Raw genomic sequence first — 18,955 nt, 5'->3', positions numbered from 1 at the left:
GGGGCTTCACTCTCCTCTCCTCACCCCACCCCTCCCATCATGAGTTCCTGGAACTCCCCGTGTGCCCCCTCACTTTGTGGCCCAGGCAGTTTCCAGGGTATGAAACATTCTTTCCGCTCCCTCCAACTTTTGCCCACCTCATCCGTCCTGTCGCGGCTTGAATGTCACTAGACAACATTAATGACTAACTCAGATGTGCCTGGGCCATGTACCCCATTTCCCCCATCACCCGCCCCAACACGCACACGGCCCTCCCAGCACAGCACTTCCTCACACACTATGCTAACTCACTGTTTGCTTTCCTGAAGCCCCCACTAAGCTCTTCGAGGGCATGGTCTGTCCACCGAGCTACCTGTAGTGCTTAACTCAGTGCACAGTGACTATTCGTTCAATGTGGCCAACACTTCTATGGCCATTCTCAACAAATCATATATATATACATAAACTATGAGGGAAATTATTGAAATACGAATATAAAAAATGCTGTATACTTTAAAAATCAGGTTCAGGTTTTCTTTGCTGATGCTGAAGTGCAGCATATTTTTTGAAAATTAGGAATCCATACAAACTATATAGGAACTTCATACAAAAACTATAAATTTGAAAAGCGAGAGAGAGAGAGATTACTTACCCTCCAAACTTTGTATAAAGGGAGACTGTGTACATGCCTGGTTGACTGGAATCCCTTACCATAAAACCACCTTCTTTATCCTAAAATCCAAGTTAACAAAATTGTTTCAGTTCCCTAACAAATGTCAATACCATGGAGAAGACTCAAGAACCCAATCCTAAGACCTTCTGATTATTATCCTCTACCTAGAGAATCTGCTTTAGAGAAGCACAATTTAGCAGTGGGGCTCATCCACATGGCTTTCCACTTGGCATCGCTGGGCCGTGGGATTAAAGCAAGCACACTCACAACCCTCCCACCCCATCACAAATCTTCACGCCCAGAGTATGAGACACTTCAACAACATAGTCTCTCAGGGCCCTTTCAGAACTAGCAGACAAGATTCTGCAACTCCGTTAAGTCCTGGACATGGGGGAAAACGGATACTAAAATGTATTTCTTAATAATCGGGTTTCATTTCACACATTTTTAATATTTGCTATAAGCTTTGACCCTGACCCAACAACATCTTCTATCCAAATAACACTTTTCCCCATAAAGAGCTCAGTGCTCTTTACAGGAATGTTTTTAAAATCCTTAATTTCCCTGGAAATCACTGTTAAATATCATTCTTTACAGAAGGAGAGATGGAGGCACAAGTAACTTAAGCAGAGAAAACCAAAAAGCAGAACCAACATAAATCACTAACAGATAAATCCTCATCAGGTTCCAAGCCGGAGATCAAGAAATAGAAGCTCGGAACCTGCAGTCTGTCTCCACAGAGAGCTCCACGGAGAGCACCACGGTCAGTGGCAGGCGCTGAGACTGCTTTAAGATGTAAGTATGCTTCTTAGTTGAAAAATAAAATAAATTTTATGCTTATTCATAGGAAAGACACTGTAATTAAATAAAACCCCACAAACAAATCTGATAAGAACAATTAGGGACAATGATATAATAGTTAATCCATCAGTAAAAAGTATAATAGCTACCATGTATTTATTGAGAACTGATTCTGTATCAGTATGTTCTAATCTGTGGATTTACTTAATCCTCAAAACGGCCCTGTGAGGTAGGTACCACCATTATCCCTGCTTTACTTCGCAGGTAAGGACGTGAGGCCCAGAAAGGCTGGGTAACTGGTCCCAGGCCACACAGCTAGTAAGAGGCAGAGCCATGATTTTAGCCCCCAGGTCTAGCCACCTACTCCCCTAGAACTGCTGCTAATTGTGGGGTCACCAGGGAGGCATGTAGGAATCCTGTGGGGGAGCCCCATGCTTTTGTGTCATTGAATCAAGCAAAGTCACCTGCTATTGCTCTCTCAACATCAACTACAGAAACAAGTCCCCACGAGACCTTGCCTGGTGGTAACAAGCAGGAGACAAAATGAGAAAGCATGAGTTTAAGAGACTGGGAACCATTAGGAAGTAAAAGAGCTAGATCATAAAAGCCGAGAACCATAGAGATCATCTTTTAACCCAACTCCTCACCTTACAGATGAAAAATAGACTAGAAAAGTCACCACTAGACTTGGGTTGCTCAGCCCACTACGGCAAACTCAATACTACATTTTATCCTTTTATTTCTCTTTTAAAAACGTAAGAACTTCAGCACATTTATTTCTAACAGCAACTAGACACTTCATTAAAACTTTATTCCTAAAAGCTATCATGTAGTTGAAACAAAGTGAAATGCTTGGTCTCTCTGACTCCGCCTGGTGGAAACCTGCGCCTGTTCCCATGGCGCCCGGCTCACAGCTGCTGCTTGTCTTGCTTATGGACATGCTCATCATTGGAGGAACGCTGCGAGCACCTGCGTTTTACAAAAGCAGCCCCTCCCAATTCTCCTTCCTTTGACATAAAAGAAGCCGGAATTCTGTACTTTCTTAAGATGGATTTGAGGACTGGTCTCCCATCTTCTTGGTAGGTGCCTTTCAACCAATAAATCTTTCCTTACTCCAAATTCTGAGGTTTTGAGTTTTGGCCTTTCAAAGTGTCAGGCACACAGACTTCGAATCAGTAACATACTACTGATGTTAATTATTTTAAAACAACTTCAAGCAGAAATACTTTTTAGTACTACAGCAAAAGATAAATCAGTAAGAAAGTAAAGAAAATGTTTCCCAGGTATAGCTATTACCTACGATTATGGGTTTAACCTATTGTTAAAAGCTTGTTGGAGTCCCCACCCACCCACACCCAATAGTTCAGAATGCGACCTTATTTGGAGGCTTACAGAAGTACCAAGTTCAAATGAGGTCAGTAAGGGTGGGCCCTACTCCGGTATGACTGCAGCCCCTATAAAAGGAAAATACTGACACTCAGGCAGATGTACACAGGGTGAGGAGAGACCTGAAACAGACCCTTCCCTCGCAGCCCTCACAGGCTGGCATCTCGATTTCAGACTTCTCCCCTCTAGAACTATGACACAATAAATTTCTACTGTTTAAGGCCCTCAGTGTGTGGGACTTTGTCACAGCAGCCCCAGGAAACTAATACACCAGTTTTTCACTTTTAAATGATTAAGAAGGCAAGTCCACTGTTGGGAATATACTCTAAGAATCCTGAAACACCAATTCGAAAGAACCTATGCACCCCAATGCTCACAGCAGCACAATTTACAATAGCCAAGTGCTGGAAGCAACCTAAGTGCCCATCAGTAAGTGAGTGCATCAAAAAACTATGGTACATTTACACAATGGAATTCTACACAGCAGAGAGAAAGAAGGAACTCCTAGCCTTCTAGACAGCATGGGTAGAACTGGAGAGCATTATGCTAAGTGAAATAAGCCAGGCAGTGAAAGACAAATACCATATGATCTCATCTATAAGTGGAATCTAATCAACAAAACAAACAAGCAAGCAAAATATAACCAGAAACACCAAAATAAAGAACAAACTGACAGTAAACAGAGGGGAAGAAGGAAGGGCGTTATGGGGGAAAGAAGGGGAAGGGTCATCAGGGAACATGTATAAAGGACCCATGGACGAAGCCAAAGAGGGTATGACTGAGGGTGGGAGGTGGGGGTGCATGGGGCGGGGGAAAGTGTGGTGGGAAAATGGAGACTTGAACAACAATAAAAAATTTTAAAAAGAAATGAAAAAAAACCCCAACCCCCTGTATTTATATTATAGTACTTTTTTAGACTTTAGGAACTGAGGCACATGAAATTCCATTGCAATTAACTTGTGCTGATACCAAGCCCAAGAAACGAATATACTTACTTCACTTCTGAGGAGTTGCTCTGCTTTGCTTCTATTCATATTCCTGCAATACCATCTGAACAGAAAAAGATACATTTAAGACCTCAGGTTTCTTAAATTATATTTTATTCTTTTTAGAATTAACAAGGTAATATTTCTCATTAATAACAAATACAATAAATAAGAATACAACATAACTCAATCTCAGTAACACAGACAACCACTAGTAACATTCAATGTATATACTTCCAGATATTGCCTTCCCATATTGTTAGGAAGACACATGTATGCCAACATTCCTATGTTTTATTAAAGTAGGATCAAAATATACTTGCTGTATCATAACCTGAATTTTTCATCTAATTGTATGATTGACATCTTTGCAAAGCAATATGGTCCTATATATCATGATATGGATGTGCCATAATTCATTTAAGCAATTCTTCTTTATTTACCATAAAAATCATTTTCAGTTTTTCACTATTACAATAAAGCAAGAATAAATTTGACTCCACAGACTCAAACATGCAACAGGAAATGTTACTTTACATTGTTGTCTTTAATCCAATTAAATCTTATCCGAAGGCCCCCCCCCCCTTAGTAGGCAGTAGATTTTATGTCAACTCATTATGGAGGTTTCCCCACTGAATTTCAGCAAGTATCAAAAAAAACCAAAGCAAAGCAGAAGAGCAGACCTAGTAGGTCTTCCAGATCACTGGTTCTAGCACAGCCCCAAGCCCTGGAGGTCCCCAGAGGCTCTACTGCAGGAATCCCACCATGGCCAAGCAGCAGAACGTGCCCTCCCATGAGGTCCTGCCACCACTCTGTGCCACAACCCCAAGCGCCTGCTGATCTGTGTCCCTTATTAACCCTCGGGAGATCTTTCCTAAGGAAAGATGGACACTGCCATCACCACCTCCACCTCAGAGGTGCTCCATTCTCCCTGCTTCCCCAGCCAATCTCTCCCTGAGATTACAGCTGGCCCTTGAACAGTAGGAGTTAGGAGTGTGGACACACACCTCACCCTCCCATCCTGGAAATCAAAAATCCACATATCACTTTGCCCCAAAAACGTAAGTACAATAGCCTACTGCTGATCAGAAGCCTTACTAATAACAGAAACAATTTATACATATTTTACACATTATATACTGTATTCCTACAACAAAGTAAGCTAGAGAAAATAAAATATTATTCATAAAATCATGAGGAAGAAAAAGTATATTTACAATACTTATTGGGGGAAAAGTCCATGTCTAAGTGGACGTGTTACAGTTCAAACCCACGTCGTTCAAGGGCCCACTGTTTAGGCAAGTGGGTCAAAGACCATAAACTCATTGTTTTCTTTGGCATTAAGTTTTAAACTTTATTTATTTATTTTTGGGTTTTGTTTGCTTGTTTTAGATGCCCTTCACTGGGTAGAGAACCCTCTACCAAGGTCATATTTCCTGAGGTTCTCAATGTCATGAAGTCAGCCTGGCCCCTCAGGACATCTGAATTTTCCACCACTGACTCCGCCTTTTATAACAGAACCATTTTGTTTCATAAGTCACCTGTTTGGGGCCCAGCAAACAGCCGAGCGAGCAAACACAAAGGCCTTCCCTGATGGAGGAAGGGAAACATACAAAGAACAAAATACAACACAAGCTCTTTTTTGGTCTGGATTCTTTTACACAGCTGTAGAAGTCAAACACAGATTACAATCGCAATACAAGCTGGTGACTGTCTCTTCATCTGCAGCCTGAGATTATCAGCCAGGCCTCAGAACTGTGAGCATTAAGATCTCACTGCAGTAGACCCCACTTCAGGAACTGAGCCCAAGTTCAATGCAATTGCAGTTTTGATCAATCAATTTCTGAATGCAACTAAAGAAATAGAACAAATGAGAACAGAATGGGGTCTGTCCCTAAAGCTTTTTCATTGATACAAGAAACATTTGTCAGAATGCCAAAAGCAGTCACAAAAATTAACTAAGGAAAGGTAACTGGAGCTCTCACTATGCGTTATAAATGGGCAAAAAAATTGAAGACATTCTCTTCCTTAGTAACAGAAGATCCAACCCCCCCCATCTTCACAGAAAGAGGTCCTTTCCTCACCTAGCGTGTTTAAGCTCCTGGGAAGTGATAAAGGAAATGAGGAAAGAAAAGGAACCCACTGCACAAAGGGCAGGTTTTTCAAAGCATTTGCAGATTCCCCAGCAAGGCCATTTTCCCTCCCTAGGCTATAAACTCAGAGCTTTAAGGATATGATGACGAAGGAAAGGCAGAAGGAGCAATGAACAAATAAACAGATGAATCAACGAGTGGTGAGTATTTTCTGATAATTCTTTGTGGCTTCTCTCCCTCTTCTAAGGAACGTTATCACCAAGCAATAGTGGCTCTGCTGAATCCATCCTGTCAGGAAGAGCTGTGTGCACGCACGCACGCACACACACACTCGGGTAAGATGTGAAGGAGCCCGTGTGCCAGCCCACGTCCAGCTCTCACAAGCCAATCACAGACACGCCTCTGTGAGAGGGTAGTCAGCTCCCTTTGATGAAGGGACGACACATCTAGAAAGAATGCCTAGGATTTGTAAATAACTCATCATTCCATTATTAGACACCAAAACCCCAGTGCGAGTGAGGTGTATAGATTGGCTAGTTACTTCAAACCACTCCAGAGGAACAGGACTTGATAGTGATGTGGGATTTGGGGAGACTCAGTCCTTTCCGGGAAGGTAGGATCCTGGCCAAGCTTCTTGAACAGAGTTGGTTAAATGAAGAAAAATAGAAACCAGCCAATCAACCAGCTATCAGACTGGTTCTCTCTCATCTGGGCCTTGCCACCTATGCCACCAACCCAAAGCCTCCTCCCAGACTTTTTCCTGTTTAAGGGCCCTTTCATTTCTGTCACCTCCTTCCTCTAACATCTTTCCATCGAGAACATCTGATTGACTATCACAATGATCCCACTTTCTTTCCTGTAGCAGTTCCTCTGAACATTTCCTCCTCGAACTGTTACCCGGGTGTGGAGGTCAGAACTAGGATACTGAGAGCCCCAACCAGGTACCGACAGGCCTGGGATCCTCGGGTCTGGCAATCCTGAGTCCAGCCTCATAGATGGGGGTTCTGCCTGGGCCCCCCGGGCCCGAACAAACAGTGGGAGAATTCTTGATTCAACAGCTGGCAAAAGGCTTTTTAACCTTGGGAACATTTAACATGTGTTACAGGACAGACAATAGCAAAACACAGCACAAACCAGAGTGGAAAGACAGCAGGAGAAGAAGGGGAACTCTGGCTGGCACACTGAGGACAGGTTTCCCCTTCCTCATCCCGCTGGGCATGGCTCCGTGCCACGTGGAAGCCCTGGCCTCTGAGCACACAGCCGGGGACTCCCACACCGGAGACCCTACACAAGTTCACTTAGTCACACACAGGAGGAGGAGAGTCCCTCCGAAGGAAGAAAATTTCCAAACTGAGATACATCCAAAACCTCATGGCAGTGAATCACTAAGTCACAAAACCCTTCTTTGTAACGCCATGAGTCATAGGGAGTTCTCACATTTTGATTGAGGATTATCTGGTTTCAAAGCGCACCCCTCCCTGAATCATCCATTAGTTCTCAGATCACTCTAAAGTCGGGTCCACATTTTCCCCTTTCAGGTCTTCCCTCACTCCAAGGATTTGGCTACATTTTCCAAAAATATGATTTAAAAACAGAAACACTACTTTATTTACATATTTTTATACTCTCACCTACTAATAAACAACCCTGAGGGACCGTACCACTAAGGGCTGTGGCTCTTGAACCTGTTCATCCTTTTCCAGATTTTTAAGGTACATTCATGTTATAAGCGACATGGACAGAGGAAACGGCTTGTCATTGTTGTTGTTGGAGGTGGTGGTCGTGTTTTTAAAGAACTAAATGGAAACATCAGTACAGGTCCTCAGAATGACCACAGAAGAGTAGCTGGTATACAGGAGCCTCTGGTGGAAGCCTGGCTACACACGGTTAGCAAGCCCATTGCTTTCTCTGGAACGCAGTTTGACAGCATGCCTTAGGAGTCTTAGCAAGATCCTGACTAGCCTGTAGCCCAGTACACAGATTTTTAGAGATCTGGTTAAGACAATAAGCAGGAAGAGGGTTATTCCAGTTCTTTTTACATACAAAGATGCCTACACAACATAACGTCACACAAACAAGAAAATGATCACATAAATTACAGCACATCCATGTACCATGTGCCTCGTGTACCCCGTAAGGCCTAGCACAGTATGTGACACATGTTAAGATCTCAGGAAATACTTGACAAATTTACGACTGAATGAACTATAACAGTCATGAAAGTGTTTCTGAAGCATATTTAATAGCATGAGGAAATAGACTCACAATGTTCTATTAAGTGGAATAAACAGAATATAAAACAGTATATATAGCACAATTGTTTTTTAAAAGATCGAAGGAAAATATATTAATGTTGGCAGAGATCAATACTATTTTATTTATAGATAGTTTTTCTTATTAACTTTGTAATATTTTCAAACAATTTTAAAATACTAATCATATATTATCATACTTAGAAACAATCAAACCATATGCCGATTTCTTGAATAAATGAACAATGGTCTGTACTTTTAAGCCAGCTAAGCCGTGATTCGTTTAAAATAAATTCAATTGTGTCGCTTGTATATATCCATTTACACAACAGTACCTTCAGGTAAAGTGTATGATAGAAACTAGTTCTCTCGACATCTTTTATAGCCTAGACAACTGAGCTAAGGATATGTTAGTACCACCTTCTAAAGACAATGAAAGATATCCTTTAATCTCCAAAATTCCTTACATAATTAAGAAAATGAAACATTTTCTGCTTCTCCACATTCACAAAATAAACATTTACTTACTCATATTGATCTAAGTTGTTTGATTTCTTTCCCGTCACATAATTACTTGGGATATATCCTTCACTCCTAGAAATGAGAAAAATACTTTAGGTAAATTAAAATTATCTTACTGAGTGGTTACTAGAAGAAAATTTATTGCCTTCTTAAAATGATTAAAGCATAATATTGCCTAAAGCTTTAGGCAGCTTTAGGCAATAGTAAGGAAGACTGGCTGACTGCCAATCATTCAATGTATCTACAGCATCTGATGCGTTAGAAAGTGCTTCCTCATCTGATCCTCACAAAATTCTGAGATAGGCAGGCATTATCGTACCCACCTTCCGGTGGGGAATCCAAGGCTTGGAAAGATTAAGAGACTTTCTCGAGGCCCCAAAGCTAGCCAGCAACAGGGCCTGCATTCCATGTCTTCTCGGAACTTGTGATAGAGAGCCCTTTCCAACATTCCATGATGCTTCTCTTGAATTTGGAATTTCTTGGGATGTTTTTAAAAAAACAATTACCTAAGAAAAGTTGAAGTGTTGGATAAAAACACCCAGCACTCCAACCTCTCAGCATCCACGTACAGCATTAGCTCCTAGAGGGCAGTTCTGCACCTTTACATCAGTATCATCCTGGGCACTTGTTTAAAAGGCAAATTCTTGGGTCATACCCCAAGAGATCTCAATTGAGAGGGCTTAAGTGAGGCCAAGAACTCTTGGATTTTGCCCCATATGACTCTTATGCACATTGCAGTTTAAGAAGCAGCCCTGACTGGTGTGGTTCTGTGGACTGAGCACCAACCTGTGAACCAAAAGTTTGCTGGTTCGATTCCCAGTTGGGGCACATGGCTGGGTTGTGGGCCAGGTCCCCAGTTGGGGGTGTGCAAGAGGCAGCTGACTGATGTTTCTCTCACCCACTGATATTTCTTTCCCTCTCTTTTTCCAACCCTTTCCCTCTCTACAAATAAATAAATAAAATCTTTAAAAAAAATAAAGAAGCATTCATAAGGTAGAATCTTGGTAGAAGCCAAGATTTTTCACATAAAAGAGATACATGTATAAAATTTAAAAATTGAGTAAAAACTTTGCAACCTTAAGTTTTCATTTGAACTATTAGTAAGAACTCCTACACACACACACACAAAGGGCACAGGTAGCTCTGCTGCCTTGGGAAGAGCGAGAAGCAGTGACAAACGAGTAGACGTTAGAACCCTAGCACCCGGCTGTTGTCTACCAGCACTATTTCTTACTAAGAGGAGCTAGAATTCCTTGGAAAAATGGCAAAGTGCAGGTTTGGTCAGGAATATTCTAAGATGAACCTGAGCCATGGTATTTTACCCAGAAAGCAAGGAAGCTCAGAAAGACTAAAGGGCCCCCCCAACCCAAAACAGCTACCATTGACCTAAGAAAGGACAAATCAAGCAAAAATAATAGTGACTGCAAAGGACTGAAACCAAATATATAAGCATCTATAATAACACTTAAAAAAACATATTGGTTACCATTGTTATCACCAGCAGAACCTCAGCCATTAACTCATTATTTTGAAAACTGGTAAAAGAATCAAAAATGTATCTCGCCCTTGCAGCATGTGATAAATGAATTGGTTGATGAGCCAGTTCTTCTTCAGAGAATTAATAAGTGCGGGTGGAATGACAATTTAAGAATCATCATTTCGCGATTCCTAGTGAAATGATGGGTCTAAGTAACAACTACTGACGGAAGCCCAAATCCTCAGGTGACACACACACTGATGAAGAGCTTCGCGACGGTGCGACAAGGCTGGCACCTGACCGCTGAGGAAGCTTCGCATCACTAGAAGTGGGACGATCAGACACCAACTTCTAATGCGATCGAGCCCCTAGATTACAGTTTACGGGAAATACAGGACATGAAGACATATTAAATGACACCATGTGGCAGCAATTAGCTTAATCTAGAGGGTGGCTCACTTAGTATGGTAAATGACCTGGTCACATCAATAAATCAAAATTGAAAAAAAAGGACAGTGACTGTTGTAGAATAAAAGAGAGACATAAAAGACACAGAAGCCAAAACACATGTGGGGACCTTGTTTTAATCTTGATTAACGTGTAGAAATATATACTGGAGATGATGGAGGGAAACTGAAATTACGTGATGGGCACCACCTTCAGACCTGGGCCAGAGGGGCCCTGCTCTGACCACAGACTTGCAGGAGCGCGCCAAATACTACGTCCTCGCAGCCTCTCAGCAGCCAGACCATCATCTGGGTCATCAAGACCCCAGAATTCTCTGCCACTGCCACGGCCTACACGGGGCTTTCCACGGGACTCGTCCTCTGACGACAAACGACGCCGGTCATATGCACCCCCTTCCAAGCCCAGGTCTCAGGGTGGCCACATTGGGGGCAGTGGCCTTGGCAAACGATGTGGACAGACCTTAAATGCAGGTCTGGAAGACCCACAAGGGGCACGTGAGATGGAGCCCAGGGCGGAAAGAAACGGGAAAGGGAGGCAGGCCAGGGGCCAGCCCTCAGCACGCGCTCACTTTCTGGTACGAGCTCACCCTCGAACCTCACGTCCCTCGTCATTTCGAAGTTACGTTGGACAAGTTGGCAGATAAATGACCTTTTATGTATTGGTTTGTAGCTTGGCTCGTAACTTCTAAATATGTAGATACGTGATATGTGGGCTTTCGTGTGTACTCTTCTTCCCGTCCTGAAAATGTTTGGGAAAGTCTGCAGATGATATTTTTTAAAATTATTGTTAAGGGTGATAATGACATGGTGGTTATTTTTTAAAGAGCGTTAGCAGTTAGATGTAGAAGTGAAATATCGGATGATTTGGATTTACTTTTAAATACTCATAAAAAACAAGGGGGAGGACTGGTAAGTGAAAACTGGCAAAATGCTGGTTGTTTTTGAAGTCGTGACAAGTGGCTCCATTATATTATTATGTACTTTTATGGACTCTTGAAAATTTCTATAATAAAAAATAAAAATCAATCTTCTGGCAAAGAAAAGCAGTGACAACCTTCTTTTAAACGCTGAATGACAGGTTAAGGGTTCCTGAGAGGGTGATAATGCAGAGAGAGCACCAGCCCTCGGGGATGACCGGTGCTGAGAAGAGAGCCAGAGAGGGCGCTGCCTACCCCAGAGCGCCCCCCTGTCTCTCCGGAAGTGAATGGGGAAGGGAGAATGAGAACTGGGGGTGGGGCAGGGAGGTGAGGAAGCAGACTTGGAGGGAAGGTGTGCTCCGGGCAGGACAAAACATCCTCCTCTGCTTACCATGGGAATGCTCAATATAAACAGGATTATATTTCAGAGTAGGCACAGCACATACAGTTTTCTGAATGAAACCTAGAAGATCCTCATCCCCTATGCTTATTATATTTACCCATTATTTACCCATAGCAACACTGAAAGAACTATTTCCTTTACATCCTAAATTATCCTGTATAAATATTGCTTGTTTTTTCATTTCTTGAATGTGTGTGCATGTATTTATACACACATGCACACATATAGTCCCTCTCTCTCTCTCTCCAAGAAAAACCTAGTTATTATTTATTTAACTCAGGGGGTAAAAACATAAAATGCAATTTTCCTCAAGGTCAAAATAATCCAGCTAAACATATAATGGATAGGAAAAGAGACCAGCGTAATGCATTCTAATTTCTGGAAAGAAGTGGCTGATCCATTCACGTTTATTGCATCACTAACAAGAATACATCGTGTCACTGGAAAGTAATAGTGTGGACTTTGATTCATGGCCAGTCAAACCAGCCTCACTCCCCAGGAGTTACAAATTAACCTCTTCTCACTCAGCATTACCCCCTCCCTCCCACCGTGTGCCACACACAGAGAGGGAGCACTTACCCATACTTATCTCTTGCTTTCCACCAATGAGCATCATTCTTTTCTAATATGACATACTCCTGGCCCCTCTCTAATCTGAGATCATGCGCTTCTGTTGCGTGGAAATCGTACATAGCTACAACTATTTCTTCACTGTTATCTTCTTCTTCCAGTGGAATTGGTGGGGGAGGCCTTCGCTAAGAAAAAGAGATAGCATGTGAAAGTGTAGGCTTCTGTTTGTGTGAAGTAAAACACTACATGATTCACACATCCCCACAGACTACAGCAGAAACCACAAGTCTGCCCAATATAATCTGGTGAGCCCTCCCCTGAGTGTGATGCTGCTAGACCTCTTAGGGGTTTCAGAATATAGGACATGAGTAAAAGCTGTCTTTAAACATCAAGAGGCTTCTGTTCAAGGTCAGGGGTGCCTTTCCAGGGAGAGGGAAGGGCAGTATGGGAGCAGAACCCAGAAGGACTAGAGACCCACCATTCAAAGAGCCTACAATAGGGAAAACACAGCACGGAGTGGGGGCTTTTCTCAGGTCTCCTCCCGCTCAGAAGAATGTGCATTTCTTTGTGCTCACTGCATGCAAGGCACACACTTAGTACCTAACACACTCTTCCTCGTGAGCCTTACTACTGGTCCGAGAAGGCAGAGTATACAACTCCCCATTTACAACTGAGGAAGACGGGGGTGTAAGGAGCCCACTCAAAGTCACTCATATCAGATTCATGTTGGATTAGGTCCTTTCTGGGTCCCAAGTGCCTGTGTTCTCCGTCAGACCCCACTCTTCAAAGGTACATCATTAAATCAGTGAAGTCACTCTTCTGTCACAATATGGTGTTTCTAAGACCAAAATATTCCTTTGAAGTCCCACAGGTAAAATGCCAGATGATAGTAGGGGACCCAAGGGTAATTTTGATACACTTAATATTACTTGACACATAAAAAAATCAAATAAGCTACAGCATATCTGTTTCTGATATGACAGGGGTGCAGGGAGGAGCAAACAGCATCACATGAATGAATATAAACACACTCAATAAACTGTAAATGCTTCCAGAAGTCAAAGGCCACCTACCTTCTTTGTTTCTGGAGCTGGAGGTAGTGCTTTTCTGATGCCTGAAAGTGACAACAACAGAAAGAGGTCAAAATGCCATCTACCAACAGTTTTAAGGAAAAGTGGAAATGAACCCAAAAGCAAGAAGTCTAGTCTGCCTCTCTCACTCTGGTGCATGTTGCTTGTATCACTATTCGTAACAGAATTTTAAAAGGCTGTTGAGGTTGGTTTGTATTTCCGTCTTTCTGCACAGACTGCAAATGCCATAGGGATTGGGGCCACATCTGATTCTTTGTACGCAAGTGGGACGACACCAAACTAAAAAGCTTCTGCTCAGCACAGGAAACTGGCATCAAAATGGAAAGGCAGCCTATGGAAGGGGAGGAAATATTTGCAAACCACGTATCTGATAAAGGGTTAATATCCAAAATGTACAAGGAACTCATATAACTCAGTAGCAATAAAATGATAATAATAATAACAACAACAATTAAAAATGAGCAAAGGAGCAGAAGACATTTTTCCAAAGAAAACATACGAGTGGCCAGCAGGTGTACAAAAAGGTGCTTAGCATCACTAACCATTAGGGAAATGCAAATCAAGACTATGATGAGATGTCACCTCATGTCTATTGAATGGCTGTTATCAAAAACATAAGCCACCACAAATGCTGGTGATGGAGTGGGGAAGAGGGAACCCTTGGGCACTATTGGTGGGCATGTCACCTGGTACAGCCACCAAGGAAAACAGTATGGGGGTTCCTCAAGAAAAAATGAGGCCTACCCTGTGACCCAGCAATCCCACTTCTGGGTATACATGTACAGGACGTGAAGTCGGTACCTCGACAAGATAGCTGCCCTCCCATCTTCGTTGCAGCATCATTCACAATAGCCAAGGCAGTCACAGAGACAGAGAGAGACAGAGGCAGAGAATGGAGTATTATTCAGCCTTGACAAGAAGGAAACTTTGTCATTTGAACATGGATGAACCTGGAGGGTATTACAGTAGGTGAAACAAGCCAGACAGAGAAAGACAAATACCATGTGGTATCACTTATATGTGCAATCTTTTTTAAAAAAGTCAAACTCATAGAAACAAAGAGGAGACAGGCGGTTGCCAGGGGCTGCGGGTAGGAAAATAGAGATGTTGGTAAAAGGGCACAAACTTTCAACTGTGAGATGAACGAGGCCAGAGGATCTAATGTATACACGGTGAGTGTAATTGATAACTCTGCAGTGCTTACATGAAAGTTACTAAGAGAGTACAACTGAAATGCTCTCACCGATACACAAAAATGGGTAAATGTGTGAGGTGTTAACTCAACGGGAGGAATCCTTTTACAATGCGTAAGTGTATCAAATCATTGCCCTGTACACTTTAAATAGCCTGCAATTTCACATGTCAATTATTCCTCAATAAAGTTGAAAAAAAAAAGCTGGTGACAGCACCATATTAGGCTCATACTTTTTAATAGTCATTTTTAGCAGGCTTCCACATTGTGATAAAAATTTCCCAAAATTTATTAGACCTTTTCATTCCATTAAGTGGTCCACCTGCTAATTAAATACAATTATTCTTACAAAATACACATGTCCAATATTTACGCTGTGCTAGAAAGTGTGAGGGCCATACTTAACCAACATCAAAATCAAAATCATGTCACTTTCTCATTATACCAATAATACAAACAGTGTAATTATAAAATAAAATGAATACTTACTACTCTCAAAAAGATTATATTTTTCACATCCAGGTGCTAGTTTTTCAGTTTGTCTACAACATTGATAACTTCCATCTGCCCAAAATCTAGGATGGTATTTAATCATTATATTGTTGTTGTTCTTTATTTCTGGAATTCATAAACACATTAAATGATTAGGGAAACAAGGCAGAGATAACGTTTCCTAAGTAACACTGTCAATCGCCCTTTATTTCTCAGATACCATATTTATTTCGAGAACACCCTCCTAACATCAGACGACCCAGCATCCGGAAAACCCATGTGGTGCTCTCTGGCCTCCTTTTTTTGGTGCAACATCCTTGTTAGCAGAGGGAATCCCTGCTACACTGTAATGGATCAGCACGTAAATCACCGTTTTGTTCTGCAGAAGCAGCCATGAGGATTGTACAGGACAGATCACCCATTTAAACACTTTAAGCACAAGTCAACTCATCCACACCAAATGCTGACTACCCCGGCGATTTCTTAGAAAATACCAAATCCTGTTACCATAAAAGCCCAGAGCTTTATCGTCTCCAAAGGTATCACGCATTAGATGAAAGTCTGCTTTTCTTAGAAACTATGTATATGTCACTAGAAGGTATCAGATTATTAAAAAAAGTTGTCTTCAATATGTATCACTTAGAATAACAGCATGTCTTTAGAGAAACACTTATTATATATTAAAAGATTATAAATGCAAGATACATTAGCCGAGTTTCTGTTTTAGTGATACTAATGTCGTATCTTAAAATTATGTACAGATTAATATTTCATTATAAGAGTTTTACCTTCTTTTAACTTCTTCACCCACTGGTCCCTGCTTTGTGCACTAGGTGCAAAAATGTAAAGTGTGTTAGCATCGTGAACAACCTAAAATAAAAGATGAGATGGAGTCAATGAGAAATACGTAGGCACAGCACTTGCTCTAGCACAGAGCTCCCGGTACCACAGACACCAATAAATGGTTCTGAAATAACTGAGTAAAAGTCAATTACTTTGCTCCAAGGAACCCAGATTCTTGACTTACAAAACACATCTATTTCTTCATGCCTACATTGAGTAGGATCCACATTTTGCAAATGACTATGTTTAGAGAGAAAAAATTATACAGAGGCCAGAACGCTTCATTAGTTTGTATTTCCTGTGACCTAATTAACTGAAGCTCCTTAGGTAAACCTGGTGCAACAGGGATTATTCTAATCTAGTATTTTCCTGAATAATACTTGGATAAATCGACTACTCCTTCAGCAACACTCCTATACCTTCCTTTGCTACTAGAAATAACTGCAGTAGCTAACTATTAGGCACTGCCTACCCTAACTCTGTGCTGTGTGCTTTACAAATCTTAACTCAAGGATCCTACCATCAAGGGATCAGTATCTCACAGAGGTGGAGACTCATCCACGGAGCCTCTGCTCCTGTATAACTGCAGGAGGCACCATTCACAAAGAATGCACTGCCAATGGTGCCTGTGCTACTTAACCTGCCTTCATCACCATTTGGCTGGTACTCCACCCAAATGGTATGATGGTAGCCACCATCCTGATGCCAAAGCCCAAACGTTTAACCACAGTGCCTCTTACAGAGGTAACTTCTATCGAGGAACTAAATAGTCTAATTATTCATATTTTTAGGAGTAATAATCAAATTAATCTGGGAGACTAACCCAAGAATTTTATCTTTGGTCTTTCACAAGGCAGAAACACCTTGATTGTCTCAAGAACCTATATGGCTAGAAACCTCCCTTCCCCACGTCAACACAAATAACTCTTTCACTGATAAATGGCTATTCCTGGCCATCTTCAATAGATCATTCCTTCCCATTCATTTCAATCAAATAAATGCAGGCTAACAGCAATGTGAACACCATAGAACAACTAGTGGTATATTTCATTCAGTGATGAAATGCTCATTCATCATGCCGGCATTTTGCTGGAACTACATAGATACAAAAATATATCCAACGTGAAGCCTGTTTTCAAGACACATATGGAAATACTTCATAACAAGATGAAGTGAGACGTGATAGGGGAAGATGCAGCGCTAAGAGAGACGTTGGGATGTATGCTGTCTCGTTTGGTTTTCGATTTTCACAGATGCGATATTGCGATTAATTATAAGAAAAGAAATACCTATTTGGTTTTCACCCTGGTTCCTGGCACAGAAATCCTAAACCCCTTGGAATATCCTGTGCTTAGTGATAAAGGGGTCTTTTGTCGTGCTAATGAGAGACTGGGAAAGCACCTAAGGGTGGGGGCTGGTTGCCAGTGGAGCCAACCTTGTGATTAGAGGGTTGGAACTTCCAGTCCCCCACCTCGCCCCACCCCACCACCTCCAGGAGGAGAAGGGGACTAGAGATTGAGTTCAATCACCAATGGCCAATGATGCCTTTAATCATGCCTCTGCAATGAGGCCTCCATCAAAACCCTAAAAGGAGAGGGTTTGGAGGGCTCCTGGTTAATGAACGTGGAGACCTGGGGAGAGTGGTGCACCTGGAAGGGGCCTGGAAGCTCTGTGCCCCTTCCCCATACCTTGTCCTATGCCTATACCTTCCCTCCGGCTGTTCCTGAGTTTGTCCTTTTATAATAAACGGGTGACCTAGGAAGTAGAATATTTCTCCGATTTCTGTGAGGTACTCTAGCTAATTGTTCAAACCCGAGGAGGATACTGGGAACCTCTGCTCTAGGCAGTGGATCAGAAGCACAGGCGATAACTTGGAGTTGCGACTGGCATCTGAAGTGGGTCCAGTCTCGTGGGACTGAGCCCTTAACCTATGGAATTGATGCTGTCTTTGGTTAGATGGTGCTAGAACTCAAATGAATTGTAGAACACCCAGCTGGAGTTGGGGAACTGTTTGGTGGTGTGTTAAAACACACAGACATTGGAATTGGGTGTCAGAATCTTAACACCTTATCCAGGCCTGTCAATGCAATCAACTCTGTACATAGGAATTAGGTAACAAAGCACCACGCAACATTGTGAATTGACACAAGGGAAGAACTGCTGTGAACTGACATCTGGAAAGAACTGCCAGGGCTTTGAACCTTCCAGAAACCTGGGCACATTGTAATAATTCAGGACGATAATTCATTTTACTGAGTCTTTACATCAGGCTAAGCCTTTACCTGCACTGCCTCGTTTAATCCACACGGCAGCCCGTGTCTCCATTAGCAATGGGATCCTCGCTTTCCAGGTGAGAAAACCCAAGCGGGTGAGATGAATTCATCTGAGTAGGATCTGTCTGACCACAAAGGCTCTTCTTCTTCACGTTTCCTCCAAACCCCTCCCTGGTGCCCTCTGACTGTTTCCCTGCTAGAATCTGCCTTTTCAGGCTCCAGTCTAATTTCTCAAAACTCACCTCACGTCAGTCCTGGGAGCCCGTAGTTTCGTTCAAGTTTGATAAAGACAAGCTCATCAGTAGAGAACTCATCCAAACGCAGGGTTCTGACAGCTAAGACTAGATCTGTTACCTGGCTAACTTGGGACATTTGTATTTCTAGAAAGAATTTCTAGAGATAGCACTCTCCACCCAGGTAACAAACATGGATTTGGCATCTCAGGCAAGGCAGTGGGTGAGCTATCTGGGGTCCAGTATCCTCTCAGCGAAGCCAGGACACACCTGGAGGCCGCTTTCTGCGTCATCCACGCGACAGC

The 18,955-nt window shown here is 42.3% G+C and overlaps 1 protein-coding gene across 4 annotated transcripts in view; it reads right to left on the bottom strand.

The window, feature by feature from the left end:
• The window catches only part of TEC (tec protein tyrosine kinase), a 111,000-nt gene that overhangs the window by 14,415 nt on the left and 77,630 nt on the right, over window positions 1-18,955 (bottom strand). For all 4 annotated transcript variants that reach the window (XM_024573842.4, XM_053923205.2, XM_053923206.2 and 1 more), the window contains 7 exons: window positions 16,090-16,171; window positions 15,299-15,427; window positions 13,600-13,640; window positions 12,536-12,711; window positions 8,699-8,764; window positions 3,835-3,889; window positions 632-711 (listed from right to left, as the gene is read on the bottom strand). In XM_024573842.4, coding sequence (XP_024429610.1) covers window positions 632-711; window positions 3,835-3,889; window positions 8,699-8,764; window positions 12,536-12,711; window positions 13,600-13,640; window positions 15,299-15,427; window positions 16,090-16,171 — 629 coding nt within the window. The remainder of the gene's footprint in view (window positions 1-631; window positions 712-3,834; window positions 3,890-8,698; window positions 8,765-12,535; window positions 12,712-13,599; window positions 13,641-15,298; window positions 15,428-16,089; window positions 16,172-18,955) is intronic.

Source organism: Desmodus rotundus, chromosome 4 (genome assembly GCF_022682495.2).
Source record: "Desmodus rotundus isolate HL8 chromosome 4, HLdesRot8A.1, whole genome shotgun sequence".
Lineage (NCBI taxonomy): Eukaryota > Metazoa > Chordata > Mammalia > Chiroptera > Phyllostomidae > Desmodus > Desmodus rotundus.
This window is presented reverse-complemented; position numbering and strand designations above follow the sequence as displayed.